This window comes from Loxodonta africana, chromosome 4, assembly GCF_030014295.1.
Source record: "Loxodonta africana isolate mLoxAfr1 chromosome 4, mLoxAfr1.hap2, whole genome shotgun sequence".
Taxonomy (NCBI): Eukaryota; Metazoa; Chordata; class Mammalia; order Proboscidea; family Elephantidae; genus Loxodonta; species Loxodonta africana.
In genome coordinates this window covers 13148085-13172097 of record NC_087345.1, presented here as the reverse complement: position 1 = coordinate 13172097, position 24013 = coordinate 13148085, and the positions used below count along the sequence as shown (strand labels likewise).

Sequence of the window (24013 nt, the reverse complement as noted above, 5' to 3'; positions counted from 1 at the left end):
TAATAATAAAAGCCTGCCCTTTGACCCATGTAATATTAAAAGTAGCAAATAACACTAGAAAGAGAAAATAGCAGGTGGGACTTTCTGCGGCGCTCAGGATATGTGAAGGAGAAAACACACACTTCTCTAAGCAAACCACAGCCTTCACAAGAAGATATAACGTCTTTATTCCAGGACTTCAGGTCTGACGCCAAACACTCTGGCACTCCCCTACCTTCCCAAATGAGACTATATGGGACAGGCATTACATGAGGCAAAGGGGCACCAGGAAGACTTGAGATGAAAGAGGATGCAAAGATCCAACAATTCCTTGTCATTATTCTTGACAACAGCCTGGTCCACCACTTCAGATTTCTGTGGAGAAGGTAAACATTTGGGACACCCATACACTAAAAAGCATTTGTTATTTATCCGAAATTCAGACTTAACTGGGTATCTGTACTTTATCTCACAACCCTTCTTAGAGAATATAGTGGGTTGAAAAGTGGCCACCTCAACGTTACAGACACCCAGAACCTGTAAATGTGTCCTTATTTGGAAAAAGCCTCTTTGCAGACGTAATCAAGTCAAGGATCTCAAGATGAGATCATCCTGGTTTAGGAAAAAAAAAACAAAACTCGTTGTCATTGAGTGGATTCTGATTCATGAGGACCCTGTGTGTTACACAGTAGAACTGAGCTCCATAGGGTTTTCTTCGCTGTAAGATTTACTGAATCAGATCGCCAGTCCTCTCTTCCTCAGTGTAGCTGGATGGGTTAGAACTGTATAACTTTTGGTTAGTAGCTGAGAGCAAACTATGTGTGCCACCCAGGGACCTTTCCTGGGTGAGGGTAGAAGCTAATTCCAATGACAAGTCCTCATAAGAGAAGAGAAGATGGAAAAGACACAGAAGACGGACAGGAGAGAATGCCACGTGAAGACGGAGGCAGAGTTTGGAGTGATGAGGCCACAAGCTAAGGAATGCCTGGAGCCACCAAGCTGGAATAGGCAAGGAAGGATTCTCCCCTAGAGGGAGTATGGCCCTGATGACTCCTTGATTTTAGACTTCTGGCCTCCAGGACTCTGAGGGAATATATTTCTGTTGTTTTAAGCTGTCAGGTTTTGGTAACGTCCTTTGGCAGCCCTAGACAATGAATACACACACAGAGGTATGCTGTTCGTACGTTCCGTGAGCCACAACATGCACCAATAGTCATTAGCTATGGAGGAATATGCATACGAGTAACAATAGCTGACAACTATTGCCCTGGTGGCACCGTGGTTAAGAGCTACTGTGAGCTGCGTGGCTGCTAACCAAAAGGTTGGCAGCTGAATCCACCAGCTGCTCCTTGGAAACCCTATGAAGCAGTCTACTCTGTCCTATAGGGTTGCTATGGGTCGGAATTGACTCAACAGCAATGGGTTTTGTTTTGTTTTTTTTCATTGAGTGTCTGCTGTATGCCAGGCACCCTACTAAACAGTTTAAATGGATTATTTCACTTACTCTTCACAAGAACACCATGAGGCACTATCATTATCCCTGTTTTATAGATGAGGAAACAGAGGCTCATAGAAGTTATATAACTTGCTTAGGGTCACCCAGGTAGCTGGTGGTAGAGCCAGGATTTGAACTCCAGAAGCCTGACCCCAAACCCATGTGCTTGCCCCTCACTCAACCTGGCTGCAGCACCAGGCAAGGAATGGGTACATAGACTTCCCCAGAAGAAATAAGAGAGAGCAAGAGCACAAGGCCTGAGCAAGGCCTTGAAGGAGCCATGGAAGTTAGACCAGATAATTTTGTTTAAGCAAGAAAAATGTGCTCCTGACTCTAGTTAGATGCAGCCCGGTGAGAGGACTCGCAGCTTGATCAGCAGAGGGATGGATTTCATCTCTTGGTGCAGCTTCAGCCAGGGGTCCCTGGGCAGTAAACAACCTACACAACTGTACACAGCAGCCTGATTTAGACAGGCAAGCTGCAGATGGGGGCGTCTAGGGAACAATGAGAAGCCATGTATTAAAGCTTGTCTGCATGGGGTAGGTAGTGTCCTGAAGGCCATTTGGAGAGACAGGATGGGGAAAGACAGCTGAAAGCCCTGCATGACAACAAAAGAGACTTGAGTGGGTGGTCTGAATTAAGTAAATGTGACACTATGGACAAATTTTGAATGGGAAAACAACCTTCAGAAGCTGCGTGTCTCAAACCTTCAACACCCAGGGGCCTTTGCTCCATCAAGCAGGTGGGATAGAGAGGAGGGAAGGGGGGCAAGGTAGGTATGGTGACTGCAGCTTATTTAAAAGTCATAACAAAAGGAAACTCAACGGGCTGGAAAAGAGGACAAGCGAGAGGGAACAGAAAATAGAAAGAGAGAAAAGAAGCTAAGAAGATGAATTTCTTCCACTTTGCGTTACCTCAGGCCTGGCCCTGAAGGAAGAGGTGACCCTATTATGGTTTATTTTATTTTCCTGTGGAGTTATTAGGCTGATATAACAGGAAAGGGCCTCAGGCAAGGCACAGCTTGATTTCAACAAAGCATTTGGCTGCATTTTTCATGATACCCTAGAGAATGAGATGAAGAAATACAGGCTGAATGATAGCTAATTAACCTTGTGGATTTGTAGTTAATACTCAAAGAATGTTGATTAGTAGTTTAATGTCAACCTCAAAGGAGTTTTTTGGTAAAGAACCTGAGTTCAGAGATAAACAACTTGCATACAGTCACAAAATGAATGAAGGAGCCAGGATTCAAACCCAGCTCCGCCTGGCTCCATCTATTGTGGAATAAAGACCATAAAGGCATTCAGTTTGCTTATGAAAAAAGAGTTGGGAGAGATAAGCAGGGGGTAGGAGTACAAATCCATGCTCAAGCACATTCTGATGGACTGAAGCAATCGCCAAAGAGGGAAAAGAAACACAAGATGAAGGTCAGAAAGGTTAACCGCGAAGCCTTGCATTTTGGTTCCCAAAAATCCACTTCTGTAGTGGATTGACTACTCTTCATGTCGGGAAATATCTGGGTTTTATTGTAGTCGTTGCTTAACCCCTGTCATGGATCAAATTGTGTCCCCCCCAAAATATCTGTCAACTTGGCTTGGCCATGATTCCCAGTATTGTGTGATTAGCCACCACTTTGTCATCTGACCTGATTTTCGTACATGTTGTAAATCCTACCTCTATGATGTTAATGAGGCAGAATTAGAGGCAGTTATGTTAATGAGGCAGGACTCAATCTACAAGGTTAAGTTTTGTCTTAAACCAATCTCTTTTGAGATATGAAAGAGAAGTGAACAGAGAGACAGGGGGACCTCATACCACAAAGACAGTAGAGCCGGGAGCGCATGTCCTTTGGACCTGGGATCCCTGGTGAGAAGCTCCTAGAGCAGGGGAAGATTGATGACAAAGATCTTCCCCCAGAGCTGACAGAGAGAGAAAGCCTTCCCCTGGAGCTGGCACACTGAATTCGGACTTCTAGCCTCCTGGAATATGAGAGAATAAATTTCTCTTTGTTAAAGCCATCCACTCATGATATTTCTGTCATAGCAGCACGAGATAACTAAGACAAACCCCTAAGAGTCAATAATGTAACACAATTACAAAAATCTAGTGTACGATAAGCAGTTGGTGTTGAGTCGATTCCAATTTATGGTGACCCCACGAACATCAGAGTAGCAGTGTGCTCCGTAGGGCTTTCAATGGCTGATTTTTCAGAAGTGGATCACCAGGCCTGTCTTCCAAGGAGCCTCTAGGTGGATTTGACTCACCAATCTTTAGGTTAGTAGCCAAGCACTTGACCGTTTGCACCACCCAGGGACTCCAGTGTACAGATAAAGAAATTTAGCAGTCCTAATTTTTTTTTTTTTTTTAGTCTGCTCAGCCCAGCTCAGACCATGTATAGACCATTGGGTCCAATTCTGGGTAACAAATTTTGAGAAGAACATTGAAAAACTGAGTTGTGACTTGAGGAAAATGATTAGGAGAGCAAGGAGTCTGAAACCTGTCTCATGGAGATGGTAGAGTACCTTGGGAATATTTAACCTTAGAAACAAGAATTGAGGACTTGTGATTTCCATTTTCATATGCAGGCAGCTCCCGGGGTATGAACAAGATCCATTACTAAGTCTGTCTTTCAGCTGAATTTGTAGGTAAGCCAGAACAGCTGCATACAGTTCTTATTTAGCCTTACTTTAGTGCAAGGGGAACCCTGGTGGTATAGTGGTTCAGTGCTATGGCTGCTAACCAAAAGGCTGGCAGTTCAAATCCACCAGGTGCTCTTTAGAAACTCCATGGGGCAGTTGTACTCTGTCCTATAGGGTCAGCTCTATGGGTTTGGTGTTTTTTTTTTGTTTTTTTTTTTTAGTGCAATAAAAGGCTTAAAACCTTTTCAATGACTGAAGAGCTGTACATGCGGCAAGTGAAGGTGATTGTGGTAAAGAATTTGTCAGGAGTAGAGGTTGGTTCAGTCGTTTCAAAGTGAGAGCAAATTTAGGTAACATTAAATGGCAAGTATGAGTTGACCTGAAGTCAGATCTTCATAACCCAGGGAGTGCCTGTATTCAAAATAATGTTTTCTTCTTAGGGAAGAAGGCAGACTGAGAAGAAATTATAGGGAAACATTTTGGTTCCATATAACCAATTCACAAGGCTGTTAGCCTACTCCTTGCGATTCCACTCCTCCTCCCTGCCCATTTTCTATCATCTCAATGAATTAGGGGAAGACTGGGCTGTCTGGGTCACTTGCGACACCGCAAATCTAGCGACTGGGGCCCTACCTGATCAAAAGCCGGCAACTAAAACCTATAGCACAACTATAATTAGAAACAATAATAACAAAAGGGTTTCGAAATTCAAGTGAGTTAATGTACGTAAAGTGTTCAAAAGAGGATCTGGTATACAGTAGGCACTTAATAAGCTTTGGTTAGGGTTACTATTTTTTTTAAAAAAAAGCTGGCAATGAAAAAGAAAAATGTTTTAAACAAGGCAAATACAGATGTGCCTCAGTTCAAACAAACTCAAATTATAAAGACCTCAATTTCTTCCCCACAAAAAGACGAGTTGTAAGAGTATGATATTTATTCACTTGATGAAAATAATTCACAATATTATCCCCCTTATTGGAGAGTTTTTAAGTACCTTTTCAGGGTGACTTGATGTGTAAAAATGAAATTGCCTTCACAGGGATGGGCTTATTGAATACAGCAAGGTACGCTGCTGTATGGATTTATGCCCACTTCTGCAAGCTTTGAGACCCATGAACTAAAAAACAACCGGTATTCCAATAATAAAGGGGGGCTTGGGCATGTAAATAAAAGTGGCAAAAAGATGAAAGTGGTTGTAGGCATGCTATCGACTGCTCTGTGTTTCATGATTTGTCCAAACAAGAGCTAAGACAGCACAGAGCACAGACAGTGAGAGAAAGGAGAGGGCACACAGAGCTTATTTGTAGCATTTGTGAAAGATGGTACAGCCCTGTGAACTGTTCAGGGAGAATATGGGGGCTTTCAAACATATGATAAATAAGCCAAGCTTTCAGAGCCCAAATCCATAAAAAGCAAACGTGAAGTGAACAGAAGGGAAGAGGAGACAGAGAACATGAAGGGACCGTAAAATCCTGGTAATATATTTGAGGGGAAATCATGATGTGAATAGAAAATGGGAAGTGGAAAAAAAAAAAGAAGAAGAAGGCTGGGGATTTGCAAAATATCTGTCTGTCTCTTTTGCCCACCGTTCATGTCCATCCTCCTTGTCTCCCATCTTTCTTATGGTGGCTCATTAAAAGCTTTCTGATTCTGGGTGGGTATTTTAATGTTTTGTGTATGTTTGACTTTTGCCAGCAGGATTCATGGTGTTTCTGGAGACAATTGTTATTGCTTTAGGAAACAATAAAGATAAAATGAGGAAATGGCAAGTGATATATTAGCCTCCCAGGGGAGGCTTCATTTTTGTTGATGTCATTGTTTTGGATGGATGTTTTTGTGGTTGTCATTTTAATAGGAAAATGGATAGAAAATGAAAAACAAAAGCATTTTAGTTATACTTTTTGTAACCAGATCAATGGTAAGTTACTAATGTTTCAAGGAGAAAGGGAAAAAAAGCAGAACGTGTTGTGGGAAAAGTCGGTGATGTAATGGGAAAGGTAGAAACACCCTGACATCTGTTTTAAGGAAGAGAGAGAGAGAAGAAACGAAAAGGAAAAGAACCACAGCTTGCAAGTTTATTAACTGAGATTGCTTCCATTTCTGCAATTGCTTTAAAGCACATGATTGCTCAGTCCAAGCACAGCCGGGCTTATTGCAGTCATTGCCTCTTTTGCTAAGAAGCAATGGGCTTGAATTTTGCTGGTATGTGAGAATTGCTCAATTTCTTGAGCAGAGGGATGGTGCCCTGGAAGTTTCAGGGGTCTAAGTTGTTATTAATTATCCTGAACTTGTCACAGGATTTTATTATTTTGCTAGAACCAGCAGAGGTAGTGTGGTGAAGTACAGAGAACGTAGTCTTTGGAGCCAGCAGACATGTACTCTAATCTGTCGCTTCTGTTTCCCATCTATGTTGTTGTTAGTCGGTTGAGTCGGTTCTGACTCATAGGGACCCTATGTACAGCAGCATGAAGCACTGCCCAGTCCTGCGTCATCCTCACAATAGTTGCTATGCTTGAGCCCATCTTTGCAGCCACTGTGTCAATCCATCTCGTCGAGGGTCTTCCTCTCTTTCACTGACCAACCATGATGTCCTTCTCCGGGGACAGGTCCCTCCCCATAACATGTCCAAAGTACGTGACACGAAGTGTCCCCATCCTCGCTTCTAAGGAGCATTCTGGCTGTACTTCCTCCAAGGCAGATTTGTTTGTTCTTCCAGAAGTCCATGATATATTCCATATTCTTTTCCAACACCATAGTTCAAATGAATCAATTCTTCATTCTTCCTTATTCAATGCCCAGCTTTTGCATGCATATGAGGCGATTGAAAATACCCTGGCTTGGGTCAGGCACACCTTAGACCTCAAAGTGACATCTTTGCTTTTTAACACTTAATGAAGCCTTTTGCAGCAGATTTGCCCAATGCAATGCATCATTTGATTTCTTGACTGCTGCTTCCAAGGATGTTGGTTGTGGATCAAAGCAAAACGAAATCCTTGACAACTTCAATCTTTTCTCCATTTATCATGATGTTGCTTATTGGTCCAGTTGTGAGGATTTTTGCTTCCTTTTTTTTTTTTATGTTGAAGTCTTTGATCTTCATCAGCAAGTGCCTCAAGTCCTCTTCACTTTCGCAAGCAAAGCTGTGTCATCTGCATATCACAGGTTTAGTCCAGCTTCTCAGATTTGCTCAGCAAAGGGACTGATTAATATGGTAAAAGGATACGACCCTGACGCACACCCTTCCTGATTTTAAACCATGCAGTATCCCCTTGTTCTGTCCAAACAACTGCCTCTTGATCTGTGTACAGGTTCCTCATGAGCACAATTAAGTGTTCTGGAATTCCTATCCGTCGCAATGATATCCATAATTTGTTATGATCCACACAATGGAATGCCTTTGCATAGTTGACAAAACACAGGTAAACATCTTTCTGGTATTCTCTGCTTTCAGCCAAGATCCATCTAACATCAGCAATGATATCCCTGGTTCCACTTCCTCTTCTGAATCTGACTTGAATTTCAGGCAGTCTCCTGTCAATATACTTTTGCAATGCTTTTGAAAAATCTTCAGCAAAATTTTGCTTGCATGTGATATTAATGATATTGTTTGATAATTTCCATATTCTGGATCACCTTCCTTTGGAATGGGTACAAATATGGATCTCTTCTAGCTGGTTGGCCAGGTAGCTGCCTTACAAATTTCTTGGCATAGACGAGTATGCACCTCCAGTGCTGCACGCATTTGTTGAAACATCTCAGTTGGTATTCTGTAAATTCCCAGAGCCTTGTTTTTCGCCAGTGTCTTCAATGCAGCTTGGACTCCTTCCTTCAGTACTATCAGTTCTTGATCATATGCTCCTGCCTGAAATAGTTGAACATCAACCCATTCTTTTTGGTACAGTGGCTCTGTGTATTCCTACCATCTTCTTTTGATGCTTCCTGTCTTATTCAAAATTTTACGCATAGAATCCTTCAATATTGTAATTCGAGGCTTGAATTTTTTCTTCAGTTCTTTCAGCTTGAGAAATGCTGATCATGTTTTTGCTTATTGGTTTTCTAACTCCTGGTCTTTGCACATGTCATTATAATACTTTGTCTTCCTTCTCAAGCTGCTCTTTGAAATCTGTTCGGCTCTTTTACTTCATCATTTTTTCCATTTGCTGTTGTTGCTCTACTTTCAAGAGCAAGTTTCAGAGTCTCTTCTAACATCCATTTTGGTCTTTTCTTTCTTTCTTGTCATTTTAATGGCTTTTTTCTTTCTTCGTGTATGATATCCTTGATGTCATCCCACAACTCGTCTGTTCTTCGGTCATTAATGTTCAGCGCATCAAATCTATTCTTGCGATGCTCTCTAAATTCAGGTGGGATTTTGGCTTTAGTGGACTTGTTTTAATTTTCTTCAGCTTCAACTTGAACTTGCATATGTTGATAATAATAATACATGTTGCAAAGGGTGACCGTTTGTAAACCTTGGCACCTGACACTAAACCCGTTGCTGTCAAATCTATTCCAACTCAGGCTAATCCCACGTGCTTCAGAGTAGAGCTGCTCCACAGGGTTTTCCTGGCTGTAATCTTGCAGATCACCAGCCTTTCTTCTGGGTAGATTTGAAACATCAACTTTTCATTTAGTAGCCGAGAGTAAACTGTGCCTCCCAGGGACCTTGGCATATGATAACCCAACCCAAACCCACTGACGTCAAGTCAATTCCAATCCGCAGCAGCCATATAGGACAGTGTAGAACTGCCTCATAGGATTTCCAAGGCTGTAATTAATCTTTACTGAAGCAGACTGCCACATCTTTCTTACATGGAGTGGATGATGGATTCGAACCACTGACCTTTCTGTTAGCAGCCAAGCACTTTACCATTGCGCCGCCATGGCTCCTCGGGTGCTCGAAAGACCCTTTCAGTAAATGGCGATTCAGCTTTAGATGGCTCTTGGTTCTAGACACTGGGGAGGCTTGGTTGTTGTGTTCTTTTCATACGTGCATGTCTTTGCACTTCCTGTTTAAAGATAAGAAGGCAGTGAGTGAGCCCTTTCGGGGTTGCAAAGTTTAGAAGCCAAATCAGTTTTCTGTTTCTCAACCCTCCATTTCCCCCCACTTCCTCCTGATTAGTGCTATCTTCTTTCTCCATGTCCTGGTTTGTCTTGATTACAATGTTTTCTACCTTCTGATAACATTGCAACCGGGACTCCAAAGTAAGTAGAGAGAAGCTAGCACTCACCCAGAGTGGCGGGCGGGGAGGGCTCGCTTGATGGAGTTATACTTTTCAAAAACAGTTCTGAAATCTCTTCTCTACAACAAAGGATGGTAAATAATCGAAATGCAAAAATGTTTTGGAGAAAAGGACACTAAATAGTCAAACAACAACAATGAGCCAAGCATTCTACATCGGCTTTTCTGTAAATTTGTGGGATGAGGGCTGTTATCTGGATTCCTGGTGAAGCACAGAGAGGTTAAGTTACTCACCATCAGGGTACTCAGCTACCAAGTTAGCCACAGATCTGAGATTTGAAACCAGGTCTCTCTGACATCCGAGTCCCAAGAACTCATGTTATACAGCCTCACCTGGCTGAGAGTGGCAGGTTAGGACAAAAACAATGCAATATGCTCAAGTTTAACAGAATGTGTAAGTCCCTAGGTGGTGGGAACCATTTATGATCGGCTAGAAACCTGGTGGCGTAGTGGTTAAGAGCTACGGCTGCTAACCAAAAGGTTCGCAGTTCCAATTCACCAGGCACTCCTTGGAAACCCCATGGGGCAGTTCTACCCCGTCCTATAGGGTCACTATGAGTCAGAATCGACTCAATGGCAATGGGTTTGGTTTGTTTTTTGTTTTTTGGGTTTTTTTGGCTAACCTAAATGTTGGTCTTACATACTTTGGACATGTTGTGAGGAGGGATCAGTCCCTGGGGAAGGACATCATGCTTGGCAAAATACAGGGTCAGTGGAAAAGAGGGAGACCCTCAACGAGGTAGATTGACAGAGCGGCTGCAACAATGAGCTCAAGCATAACAGCGATTGTAAGGATGGCGCAGGACCGAACAGTGTCTCATTCTGCTGTGCATGGAGTCACCACGAGTCGGAACCAACTTGACAGCACCTAACAACAACAATGACAAATGTTGGGGGTGCAAACCCACCCAGTGAGTGGCACAGCAGAAGAAAGCCTGCAATCTGCTTCCGTAAAGATTACAGCCAAGGAATCCCTATGGAGCAGTTCAACTCTGTAGCATATGGGGTCGCCATGTCTCAATGGCAATGGGTTTTTTTTTTTTTTTTAATAGAACATGTACATTATGCTTAAAGAAAAGGATACTTTTCTTCCAAAAAACTTGAAGACAATGAAATTTTATGTAATGTGCTTGAAGTAATAAAACATTAGATTATGTAAATCGGACTAATGTTGATTAAAGAAGAGAAAGGTAATAAATAATCCAATGAAAGAAGAACAAAGATCATTCGTCTTCAGCATCCCTCAATTTACAAGGCAGAGGAAGGGAGGGGTCTTACGTAAGACAGTCTCATGACTTGTCTCCTCCCTCCGCTTGCCATCCCACTCCCCCAAAGAAAAGAACAAAGAACCATAAGCAAGAAAAGAGGAGCTAATTAAAAAAGGAGAAAAGCATCTTGGAGACCAATGAAATCTCTATAATCCATAGTGACAGAAAGAGACCCGCAGAGCAGCGATTTGATTAAATAAGGATATAGGGGATTTTGAAAGACTCTCCGGGTGTGTAAAGTTTGCAAGTCTTTGAAAAATATTATATTTTTTGGCTTCCAAACGTGAAAACTGGGAGATGGTTCTCATTTGGTAAATAGGAACAAATTGCAAGGCAAGGCCAAAGGGTCCAGGTGAGGCTGGGGATCCCAGGTGTGACTGAACCTTCAGGGGTTGGCAGAGGGTCTGCAGGGAGTGCCCTGGTAGAGAGGGACGTCAGATGGTAAGTGCAGATAATCCAAGATACAACAATTGATCTCTATTTGCTGGGAGCACCAGAGGAAGAAGGTAGGTCAGAAATCAGTCCAGGAAATGGAATATGTATCTAGTCATGAACAGCTACCTCCTTTGCCATGAGACCAGAAGAACTGGATAGTGCCCAGCTACCAATACTAAACACTTAAATCAAGGATGCTATAGAAGAATCCTGATCAAAAGGGGGAAAATGAGGGAGAGAATTTCATATTCTCATGGCACCCAGACTTTGAAGCTATTGAGGCTAGATGAGCCCCCAAAAGCACTGCTCTGACAAAAAAATTTAAATGTTGAACTAAAACTATCCCCTAAAGTCATCTGTGAACCAAACAATAGTTAAGCCTGATTAGAAGAGAATCCCTGCATTAAGCATTATACTCTTTCAAAGAATTACCTATATGTGATCAAACTGACAACAGCAACTCTAAAGGATAGATGAGAAGCTTAGGGGGGCAGTGAATTTGTGTTAATGATGGTGACATAGTTTGGAAAAGGTTGCTGAGGAAGGTGGCACAGCTTGAAGAATGTAGCCAAAGTCACTGAATTTTACATGTAGAAATTGTTGAAGTGTTGTATGTTTTGTTGTGTATATTTTCACCAAAAAAAAAAAAGAAGAAAGTAAGAGCAGACAAAAGCAGCCTCAACAAGGGCCAATATGTACTGAGGAAAGGTCTATCCCCAGACTAAAACAAGGAGAAAAAAGCACACCTGCCGCCCACGGACTCAGTGTCTCACTTGAGTACCAGCCGCCATTAGGTACCTGTCGTCAGAGACAGCTCTGTTGGCCACTTTCAGTAGAGAGGATGAACTGTTATGAGGGAACACATCTGTGCACAGGACAGGAACGGATGGCAGACGGGGAGCGGCCTGATGGCTTCTACCCATAAGCCGCTCCCTTGTGGTCTCTAAGACTGCTGTCGGCAGATCAGCCACCGATGAATTATGGTTCTCGGACAGGTTGCTGAGGGCCCCCTCCAGTTCCTCATGTCCGCCTCTGCCAGTCGTGCCAGGGAATTTATGCTTTCCCGGGGCTTAGGAGGAAGAAAATAATGAGTCACCTGGGGGCAAGGGAAAAATAAGAACGACCTGTATGTGCAAAATCGTTTAAAATGGAGGCTTTTAGGGGGTAGTAAAATTTCAGCAAAAGGAGCCCTGCTGACCCAGTGGTTAAGTGCCCAGCTACCAACCGAAATGACTGCAGTTCGAACCCACCAGCTGCTCTGCAGGAGAAAGATGTGGCAGTCTGCTTCCGTAAAAGTTACAGCCTTGGAAACCCTACAGAGCAGGTCTACTCTGTGCTGCTACAGGATCTTTATGGGTCGGAATTGACTTGATGGCAACTGACCTGGTTTTTTGGAAAATTTTAGCCAACTAGTCAGAAATGGTTTGGTGGGGTATATTTTGTTTTCTTTGCTAACTTTGGCTGCAAGAAAATCAGAAATGTTTATATCCTATGGACAGAGCATCCATAGAAACATACCAGGTCCTCCTGAGAAAGCTGTTGATTTCCTTGAGATCCCGAATCCAAAAAGAAACTGTGGTGGTTAGGGTTGTGTGTCAACTTGGCTGGGCCTTGATTCTCAGTGGTTTGGCAGTTACGATGTAGCTTAGCAGTTCTGTACTGAAGTAATCACCTCCATGATGAGGTCTGCTATGAGCAGCCAATTAGTTGAAAGGGAGTTTCCTTGGTAGTGTGGCCTGCATCCAATATATATGGACTTTCTGGCAAAGCTCGCTCGTTTTTGCTCACTCTGGATCCTGCATCTGGCTCATCATTATTTGACCTTCAGTTCCTGGGACATGAGCCAGCAACCTGCTATCTTACCTGCTGATTTTGGGTTCGTCAGTCCCTGCAGCTATGTGAGTCAGGAGATGCCTCCAGCCTGGCACCCGCCCCATGGACTTGGCACTTTCTAGCCTCTACAGCTGCGTGAGCCATTTCCTTGATATAAATCTCTCTCTCTCTATGTATATATCACTTTCACTGATTTTGCTTCTCTAGAGAACCCAGCCAAATACAGAAACAGCCCTTCATCTCAGATTGGCGTAGGAAGTGTTGTTCATAAATCCTTAAAGCAGAGATTCCTTGATGGTCACTCCCAAGTACATGGCTATCTGCGAGCTTAGTCTGGTGAAGCCTGGGTGGGGAGACCCAGGTGGTCCTACACAAGTTGGTCGTAGCGTCAATGATACCAACTCCCACTCCACCCTCTGCACCAGACTCCAAGTCTCCAGGTAAACCAGAAGTAGAGTCATACTAGAAAAGGATTTGAGGGCCTCAATCTTTAAGGCTCCCAGAAATTAGTTGGAAATAATTTCAGAGCAGGCGCAGTAAAGAAATATTTAAACTTTGTTATACATTCAGTGAGAAGGTTAATATTTTCAGCATAGCCAGCTGACAAAAAGGTATCCCGTAAGTATAAAAAAAGAACAAAACGGTTGTGAGTTGAGAGCCCAAAACGGGGGGAATGCCAGTCTCTTAGCCACGCTCACCTCTTTTTCTTTTTCGTTAATTGTGGTAAATATGTATGTAACAAAACATCTGCCGTGTCAACACTTTTTACATTAATGTCAGTGATGTTCATCACCTTCATCGTGTTGTTCAGCCATCACCACTCTCTGTTTCCAAATTCTTCCACCCTTTTCAGCAGAACCAGCCTCTTTTTCACCCTCTTTTCCAGAATAGATTGGCTTTGGTCTCTTGAATAATATTTAAGGAGCTGCTGACAGGTGAGCTATAAGGTAGCTGTTCATCCTGCAGTTAGGGATTTTAAGAAGAGCCATCTGTAACCTTCCTCAGTGGTCTGTTTCTATGTACAAGGCCGAGTACAAGGTGGTACGATCTGCAGAGACTAAGGTAGTGTCTTAGGCTGGGTTCTCTAGAGAAGCAAAACCAATAAAGCATACAAATATATATAGAGAGAGATTTATATCAAGGAGACAGCTCACGTGACTGTAGAGGCTGGAACTTCCCAAGTCTGTGGATCAGGATAGAGGAAGGGGCTGCGGAGCTCAAGATCGGCAGGTTGAAAAGCAGGGCTCATGTTCACAGGCTGTGAAGATCAGCGAACCCCAAGATCGGCAGGCAAGACCACAAGGCTTCTCCTGATACACACAGCTGCAGGGGCTGGCGAACTCAAGATTGGTAGGTCAGAGATCAGGGCTCCTGCTCACAGGCTGTAAAGATCAATAAATCCCAAGATAGCCATATAAGCTGCTAGCTCAAGTCCCAAGAACCAGAGGCCAGACGAACAGGAGGCAGCTGCAGGATCCAGAACAGGCAAAAGCTGGAATGTACACTTATATTCAGATCCAGCCACACGCACAGGGAAACTGCCTTTCAACTGATTGGCTACTCACAGCAGATCCCATCGTGGAAGTGGTCACATATAAACACTGAGAATCATGGCCTAGCCAAGGCGACACACAATCTTAACTATCACAGGCAGAAAGGTTCAGATAAAAGAAAAACTTCGAATCATTAACCTAGAATCAGAGGCAGGGGTGAGGGACTAGTCGCCTTGAGATGAAGGAAACCACCTCTCCAGGATACTCAGAAGGCACGTTTGTCATTATCGGCTGTCTTCAAGTCAGTCCCCACCTCATAGTGACACCATGCACAACTGAATGAAATGCTACCTGGTCCTGTGCCACCCCTACAATCGGCCGCAGATGGGGCCGTTGTGATCTATAGGCTGATTTTTCAGACATAGATCACCAGGCCTTTCTTCCTAGTCCCTCTGTAAGCATCAGAAAATATGCCAGAGAAGATGACTTCTAATTCTTTTCCATCTAAGCAACTCTATATTTTATGGGTTTTAGTCTCTTTAAAATGTTGAAGTTATATGCCTTAAAACTCATAAGAAACAATGACAACAGTCACCATACCTGTCTAGCTAAAGGTTATAGGGACGCAAGATGCAAAGAAAAGTTACAAGATGGAATGGACGGTTTGGGGTGTACCATTGCCCTCTACTGGATTAAATAAATCAGACCTCTCAGCGTGAGTGTGTGTTTCCTTATCTCTGGCTGAGTTTGCCAAGAAGTTAGGACTCCTCTGAGTGGGAAATTAATTGGTCCTTGCAAATGGGCCCTTCTGTCTGCTGCTCCTTCCCTGGGGAAAGCAAGTATAGCCATAACTCGGATGGCAGGGTCGTTTACTGAGTGCCACCTAGGCACTGGCAAGGTCCTGTAGGCAATCGAATGATAAGCGGCAACCACAACTACCACTACCGCTCATTGAACACCTACTTTGTGCCAGGTTCTTTATACAGATTAACACAGAAAACCAAAGAACAACAACAACTAAACCCGCTGCTGTCGATTCCAACTCACAGTGACCTTATAGGACAGAGATTTTACAAGGAGTGGCTGGTGGATTCGAACTGCTGACCTTTTGGTTAGCAGCCGAGCATTAACACATGACAAGCCCATAAAGTAAGTGTGGGAAACCCACCTTACGGATGAGGAAACTGGACACTAAGGAAGTAAGTGGCACATCTTGGATTCAAGTCCAGGTTCAGCTATTCCCAAACCCACGCTCTGTCCACCAAGCTACACCTCTTTCCCTCAAGTTCGCATTCTGCTTCGGGCTGATGAAAAAATATTGGAAATAGTGGTGATGCTTGCCCGACGACGTGAATGTAATTAATGCCACTAAATTGTACACTTAAAAATGGCTAAAATGGTACATATATATGTATATATTTTTTCCACAATTGCCACAAAAAAAGAAGTTTACAAACTATTAGGGGAGATAGAATATAGATATAAACATCTATACAAGGTGTTGTTCACCTAAGGCCAGCAGGCTGAATCCAGCCCCCGCCACCTGTTTGTGGATGGTTTGCAAGCCAAAATGGTTTTTACATTTTTAAATGGTTGAAAAAATTCAAAACAGGAATAATATTTTGTGACATGAAAATGATATGCAATTCAAATCTCAGCGTCCATAAATAAAGTTTTATTGGAACACAGCCAAGCCTATTCACTTGCTATTGTCTAATGACACAGTTGAGTAGTTTCAACAGAGACCATATGGCCTGCAAAGCTAAAAATATTTAGTCTCTGGTCCTTTATGGAGACCCTGAGTGCCGTAAATGGTTAAGCACTTAGCTACTAACCGAAAGGTTGGTGGTTCTACTCCACCCAGAGGAACCTCAGAAGGAAGGCCTGGCAATCTACTTCTGAAAGGTCACAGTCATTGAAAACCCAATGGAGCACGTTTCTACGCTGAAATACATGGAGGTCACCATGAGTTTGAATTGACTCAAGGGTAACTGGTTTGAGCTTTTTGTTTGTTTATTGTGGTCTTTTACAGAAAAGGGTTCACAGCCTCTGCTCTGTACTCCAAGATGGAATGCTATACGTCAATAGGAGAGGTTTATTTATTTATTTACATATATATGTATATATATATAATTTTATTTGTTGTTGTTGAGAATATACTCAGCAAAACATACGCCAATTTAACAGTTTCTACGTGTATCCTCATCTCTATGCCCGTGGTAAAATCTCATTTGGGAATGGGTTCTCTTGTTATGTTAATGAGACAGGATTAGGGTGGGGTGTGTTTTGAGTCAATCTCTTTTGAGATATAAGAGATATAGAAGAGATTAAACCAGCAAGCGAAAGAAGCAGAGATGGGGTAAGATAGATGCCAAGAGATGGAGTAAGATAGATGCCAAGCCACGTGGAGATCTCCAAGGAACCAGGAAGCAGAAGCTGAAGAGACAAGGATCTTCCTCTAGAGCCAGCAGAGAGACAAAGCCTTCTCCTGGATCCAGTGCTCTGAATTCAGACTTCTAGCCTCTTAAACTATGAGAAAATAAGTTTCCATTTGTTAAAGTCATCCGCTTGTGGTATTTCTGTTATAGCAGCACTAGATAACTAAGACATCCTCCTTTTCTGAGTTGTTCCTCCCCCGTTAACATAAATTCTCTGCCATCTAAGGTTCCTATCTGTTGTCAATTTGATCCCATACAGACAGTTCTTAAAAGACCATAGTGCTCAAGGCAGACATTTTTTACTAGTTAAGCTAAATTATTTGTTTGATTTTAAGAAGACTTCAGGGGATATTTTTGGTTTAATGATTATCTAAGGGCAACAGTTTCCAGGGTTCAACCAAACTTCATGGCTCCAGGAAGTCTGCAGTCCATGAGATTTTCTTCCTTTTGATCAGGATTCTTCTATGGAATTTTTGCTCAAAGTGTTCAGTAATGAACCCAGGGTGTAAATGGAAAGGGGGAGAGTGCTGACACATTGTGGAGATTACAACCAATGTCACCAACAATTTGTGTATAAATTTCTGAATGAGGTATTAATTTGCACTGTAAACGTTCCCCTAAAACAAAATAAAATTAAAAATAAATAAACCAAAGTAAAAATGTTCAGTAATGGTAGCCAGGCACCATCCAGTTCTTTTGGTCTCCTGGCAAAGGAGGCAATTGTTCATGAAGGCAATTAGTCACACATTCCATAACCTCCTCCTATTCCTGACTCTCAATAGGAGAGGTTTTTTAAAGGCCTTTGGGAGTTAGGAGCTCTGGTGGCATAGTGGTCAAGAACTCAGCTGCTAACCAAAAGGTTGGCAGTTCAAATCCACCAGCTGCTCCTTGGAAACCCTATGGGGCAGTTCTACTCTGTCCTGTAGAATCGACTCAACGACAACAGATTATGGGAGTTAAGAACAGGGGAAGCTAAAGGCCCACCATCTGTGGCACTGGAGGTGATGTACAGGTATGCTCTGTTTTAAGACTCAATGCATGAAAAGCCAGACTTTAAAACAGAGACATTAAGAGGTAGTTATTTGCATAACAAATTTTTCTTTTCATTTTATAAAGGGCTTCACCGCAGGGTTCGTTTATAGAGTAAGCCTCCATACCTCCATAGTGCATGCTAATATGATTCCATTTGCAAATACTCTATTCATAATAACTTTTCAAGAATGTTCCTACTGTGTACGGTGAGGCTTAGCTATAATCATTTTTTCCTAGCAGCGTAAAGTTTCCTACTTCTGAAAAGTAATTGAGCTGACCTTGTTCAATTCAGTGGCGGGAGTAAACACTCTACCTTCTCCTTGTTTCCAGGAGGAGCTTCACCTGACAAGTATAAGCGCTGTGGATTCGAAGTCTGCATTATGTGACGCTAAAGAGCTGCTACAGTTTTACATTTTTAAGCTAAGCTCCTCTTGGTCGCTGCAGCAAAAGTCCTAAAGTATAACTCCTCACTAGTCTAACAGTTCATTTAATACCAAAAAAAACATTGCTGTCAAGTCGATTGCAACGCATGACACCCCCATATGCTACAGAGTAGAACTGTTCCATAGGGTTTTCTTGGCTGTAATCTCTATGGAAGCAGATTGCCAGGGCTTTCTTCTGTGGTACCACGGAGTGAGTTCACACCACCAACCTTTAGGTTAGTAGTCGAATGTAAACTGTTTATACCACCTAGCTTGCTAATCTCTTCATAAATATGCTACAAGCAAATACTTATAAAGGGTAATGTTTCTCTCGCTCTCTTGTTTTTTTTTTCCAAGACATTATCTTAAAACTGCGGCAAGTCGTGTAAGTATTCATACTGAAGCTCTCCCCAGCAAAATACAAGTGGTGCTTTCTGATTGAATTTAGGAGCCATCTCCCTCTTTGGTTGGGTCCTGAGCCTAAATCGTCACACAGCTTTGTGGTATTATGCAATTACTCTTTTTAAGAGAGCACGAAAGGGAAACCCTGGCTATTCACAGCCAACTTAGGAGGAGCTGAAATTGTTCAAGAAGTTTCTTGCTTGGTACTATTTTGCTGTTAACTACATGTTTCTGAGCAAATCCACTTAGTCTGGCTTTCAGATGGTGGTTATTTTCAAAAGTTGTCTCGTGGCTTTGTTTTCATCCCCCGCGGTGGCTCTATTTTAGAAGGAGATAAGCATTCCCTGTATATAGTCCGAATATTTTTCAGGCCTTTTGGTGGTGGAAGAAGCTTACATAGAAATGCAAGAGCAGAGAAAAATCATTCTTCAGGAAGACCTGTGTGGTGTTGCCCTCTGGTGAGGCAAGTCTATGTGGCCGGGCTGCTAAGGGAGATCCAGTGGGATTCTTCAAGGGGGGAAGCGAGGGAGAGGCAGAGGGCTCGGTGGGAAGCAGAGCTCAGGTCAGGGGCCGCAGGCACAGCGATGAGGCGGGTTCCTGGGTAAATGGCATTGTCGGCAGGGGAAGGCTGATGCGGGGGAGGGAGGGCTTGGCTGCCGCTGGACGGTGTTGCTTCTCACAATTTATGGCACGTTTTTTTAGCATTTCAGCCATTACTAAAGCTGAGCGCTGGCAGGGAAGCACATTTCATCCATCTGTTAGGCTCTCTGAAGAGGTGTCTCTCTCTTCATCTCCCCCCTGAGGTCAGAAGCGCTGAAACTGCAAACCTCATCCAGGAGGCTCGGTGGCACGACTGGTGCTACTGCACCCTCTCTCACTCTATTCCTCTTCTTCCTTCTCACTGGGAGTTGTTGCTACCTGGTGATCTCCATGATGTTTGTTTGTTTCCCAGATGCAGTACGTAGTGGTGGCAGGTATAAAAAAAAAAAAAAAAATTTTTTTTTTCTTTTGCAGGTATAGATTGGCTAAATACTGCATATTCTGGGGGCAGTGGGTGGTTCAGTGGTAGAATTCTCACCTTCCATGCCTGAGACCTGCGTTCCATTCCCAGCCAGTGCACCTCAGGGGCAGCCACCACCCATCTGTCAGTGGAGGCTTCGTGCTGCTATGTTACTGAGCAGACTTCCGCGGAGCTTCCAGACTAAGAGGAACTGGGAAGAAAGGCCTGGCCATCTACTTCCGAAAATCAGCCAGTAAAAATTCTCTGGGTCACAACCCTCCGATCTCATTGCACGTGAGGTCACCATGAGTCGGGGGCCCACTCTGGCAGCTAACAACCACAAATTCTAAATCGACTAATTTGGTTGGGTAGTGATTTGGTTTTCTTTTTCCCCGGTGGTAACCGAAAACTTTCCAAAATGAAAGCTAACGGATACCAGTGAAATGAGATATAAATTCCCGTGCCTTTTTATGATCAAACCCTGGTGGCGTAGTGGTTAAGTGCTACAGCTGCTACCCAAGAAGTCGGCAGTTTGAATCCGCCAGGCGTTCCTTGGAAACTCTGGGGCAGTTCTACTCCGTCCTGTAGGGTCACTATGAGTGGGAACAGACTCGACGGCAGTGGGTTTGGTTGTTGTTGTTTTTTTTTAATGATCAAACAGAAAGGGGGGTGGCGCATTTCCCATTCTCTGCTATTAAGGGTTATCCGAAGGAAGAATTTGCGAAGCCCTGTGATTTGCTCACAGAGTATCCCACCCCACCACCACCCTGAACCTCTCCCTCCTTCCAAACCTCTGAACGGATTTTCACTTCACAAATGGAAATGGAATGACAGCAAAAGTTTTTTTTTTTTCAGAGTGGTTTTATGAAGAGTGGGCACGTTTAATTGGGTTTTGAGCCAGGATTAATATTCTGAGCTGGGGATCTGTATCAGCTTTGCCACACTGCCTGCCTCCTGGGGAACACACAACGAAAAGCGCCACTCTTCAGGAGCAAGTTGACTTAGAACCAGCCTGGGCCAAGTGTCCAAGCCTGATCTGAGTCATATGTAATGTCAGGAAGACAGTCCCGGGCTCAAGGTCACAGCCGGCACATTCTGTCAACATTTTTTTCATCTGTCATTTGTGCAACTTTCTGATATGTTTAGCATTCGCCCTCCCCCTTGTCGCTGTCACGCTTATTAAGGTAAATTTGCATAGAAATGGGATCTTGGTTTTCAGGACCATTCACCTGACACTTGATCTCTTGAGGTGACCATTGTCTGCTGTTGATGCCATGAGGGTGACCCACAGACACAATGTCTCCCTTCAAACTGGAGGCAAGGCCTTAATTAGGGTCAGCTTTGCATGTGAAAGTAATGGGGTGAATCAAGTCAGCACAGGCATTTAGCAATAACAAAGGGGGGAGAATACTCCTTTCTGTTGAGTGGGTCATTCTAGGGCACAACAATTTGAATTCGCCTTAGATGGACAGATCTTGAAGAAAGTGTACAAAAAGTGTCTTTCTTTTATTTGGAAATAAATCCAGGCTCAGAGAGTTTAACTCTGACATTTTACTTTGGCTCCTGATTTTTTTTTTTTTTTCCTTCATATCTATCTTTGCAATTGGTAATGTTCATCTCTACAAATTACCTTTGGAAGGTCAAGCAAATGTGGAAAATCAGAGAAACGTGGCCCTCCCTCTCGCAGCTACTGCAGTCGGCTTTAATCCTCTGACCTCCGTACCCCACACCCTCCCACACACTGCCACCATCCTAATTTACCCAAACCGTGTCTACTTGGGCAGAAATTCCTACTGCGAGGACAATTGTGGTCCCAGTTTATTGGCGACTGAAAGTCTAATAGGTTTGAGGGTTACTCTTAAACTAACCTAAAGGGTTTGGGTCTTAAGCAAATTTGGGAAAATGGAAATGCCAGACAACAGCGCTCAAGACTGTGTCCTGACAGTAAGCTGTCTTAGCAGAGAGTCTAAGGATTTGATGGTCACGGAGAATAAGCATCCAATTTCAATGAGAAATGTTTTTTAGGAGATGCAAGAGATCAGAAGAAAACATGGGCTGCTTTGGGCCAGGCTACCTTTGCTGGGGGAAAATGTGGCCATTCAAATGATTTTTAAAACATACATTATGCTTAACTTTGTACGATATAATGCTTCACATTGATTATTTAATTTAATCTCACAACCTTATTAGTTGAATATCATGATCCGCGTTTCATAAATGAGGAAACTGAAACTCCAAGGGACTTAATTACTTGCCCAAGGTCACACAGCTATTCAGTGACAAAGCCAGGCCTCGACCCAGCTCTCTTTCTATTACATCCCCCAGTTTCCGGTTGCCATGGAGTTGACCCCGCTGCTGGAGACCCTGTGTGTGTCAGAGGAGAACTATGCTCCATGGGATTTTCAGTGCTGATATTTTTTGGAAGTAGATCGCCAGGCCTTTCTTCTGAAATGTCTCTGGATGGACTCGAACCCCAACCTTTCAGTTAGCAGCCATGTGTTTAACCATTTGCACCACCAGGAGCTACCATTACATCCCTAGTGTCTCCTAAAAAAACAACGATTTTTCATACCAACTGTAGGATATAAGCTGACTGATTTCTCTTTACACACTCCCATGGATTAGTAGCAGGGCCCAGTATTTTCATTCAATTCAGAACTATTAAAATACAATTTCCCAAAAGGTCCTTGGCTTCACTAAAACAATAAACATAAGGAATCTGACCCATCGAGACTCCCAGCTCTAAGACTAGAGCGAGTTCTACTGTCAAGCCTGGCAGAAGGACACTCAGTTCCCTGCTGGCCAATACTGTCTAATTCTCTTAAATGATTCAGATGTAAAAGAGAAAATGGCATCTGTCTAATTGAGCTGCCAAGGGACAGCCTCGGGACAGTGTTTACAGAACAGTCTTTCCAGACCCTCGGGCCGCAAGTTAGAGTTGATAGCAGGTCTTCCCTCCTTATCAACTGGAAACAGATGCCCCAGAAACAGGGACAGGCCAGGGTAGACACAGGGAGTTGAAAACAGAGGGGAAAGGCTGTCCCTGGCCTGCATTTCCTGTGCCGGCATCTGGGCATTCTGAGAATGAGCCCTGGAACCAGATCCTGCAGTCTCTGGTAGCTCCTCCTGGAAACCGAAGCTCTCACTGTGCGTCTGTGTCCCCCTCTCCAGCGGAGACATCTGACCACTTCCCTGTGAACTGCTACGACTGCTGAGCCTCACCACCTTCTCCGCTGCTCTGCTCCTGGTGGACAGGCACAATGACCACATTCTTTCTCTTCCAGCTTCACGTTACAACATGGAAGCCGTCGCCAAGTTTGATTTCACAGCCTCCGGTGAGGATGAACTGAGCTTTCACACTGGAGATGTTCTGAAGGTAGGTGATGTAAGGCCCAGGGGAGCGATAGGGAGTTTCCATGACTCGAGTCTGGCCACTGAGTTAATCTAGCAATCCACATCTTTGTCTTTTAGGAACTACACACAGTTCCTTTTCAACAGCACTGGGTACCATGGAGGTTCACCTCCATCAGAAGGGCTCCTTGGGAGCGAGCATCTGTGTGCCACACACCAGGCTGGGTGATGGTACTGCAACGGTGGCAGAAATACAAATAAGCCACCATCCTTATCTCGGGATGCTTGTGGTCTGGAGGAGGAAGCAGCATCATCCAAAGGGCTGTAGTAGGTGCTCTTATCTAAGCACCCGGGGAGCACAGGTGAAGGAAAGTGTGATTCCCCTTGAATGTGTAGCAATGTCAGTGTCAGGGAATGCAATGAAGATGAGTGGAGGTTTATGGATGAATTCACCAGACAGGACAATGGGAGGTTATCCAGACAGAAGCAACAACATGAGCTAAAGCTCAGAGATGTGAAAGTTCACACTGAATTTAAGGAGCATGGCGAGGTTCAGCATAGCTGGAACTTACTAGTAGAGGGTGTAGGTGGAGAAGCCTGGGAAAGACAGCTGGAGGAGAGGTGGCTCAACAAAGGCCATGCACACGTGGGCTCCTTGTTGAGCTGGAGAAGACTTGGACTTCTCCCACATTTCGTGCCCCACACTTACAAGCTCTGCATCTTAACCCTTGTGTTTTGCAAAAGAGCAAAAGCCCTTCAAGAGCCCATTAGTGAGTATGCGATACCAATGCACCCCTACCCAGCTTCAGAGCACCCATGGATATCCTGATCCCTCATCTCGGCAGCCCAACTAGGCCTTTTCAGACTGCCCCGGGGCACTGAGGCCACCCAGGTCTTGCCACCAAGAATCGCACTTGGTGTAGAAAGAGCCTTCTTGGCATGTGACAGGGTGACTCAAAAAGGGTCCATGGTGCACAGACCTTGTAG

The 24013-nt window shown here is 43.7% G+C and overlaps 1 protein-coding gene across 3 annotated transcripts in view; it reads left to right on the top strand.

The window, feature by feature from the left end:
- Positions 1–24013, top strand: part of GRAP2 (GRB2 related adaptor protein 2) — an 86025-nt gene that overhangs the window by 36616 nt on the left and 25396 nt on the right. For 2 of the 3 annotated variants that reach the window (XM_023559903.2, XM_010599316.3), the window contains exon 2: positions 22960–23051. In XM_023559903.2, the coding sequence (XP_023415671.1) occupies positions 22974–23051 (78 nt within the window). In that variant the 5' untranslated portion in view covers positions 22960–22973. Of the gene's footprint in view, positions 1–18181; positions 18510–22959; positions 23052–24013 lie in introns of all 3 variants that reach the window. The other variant, XM_064283497.1, reaches the window with a different exon arrangement.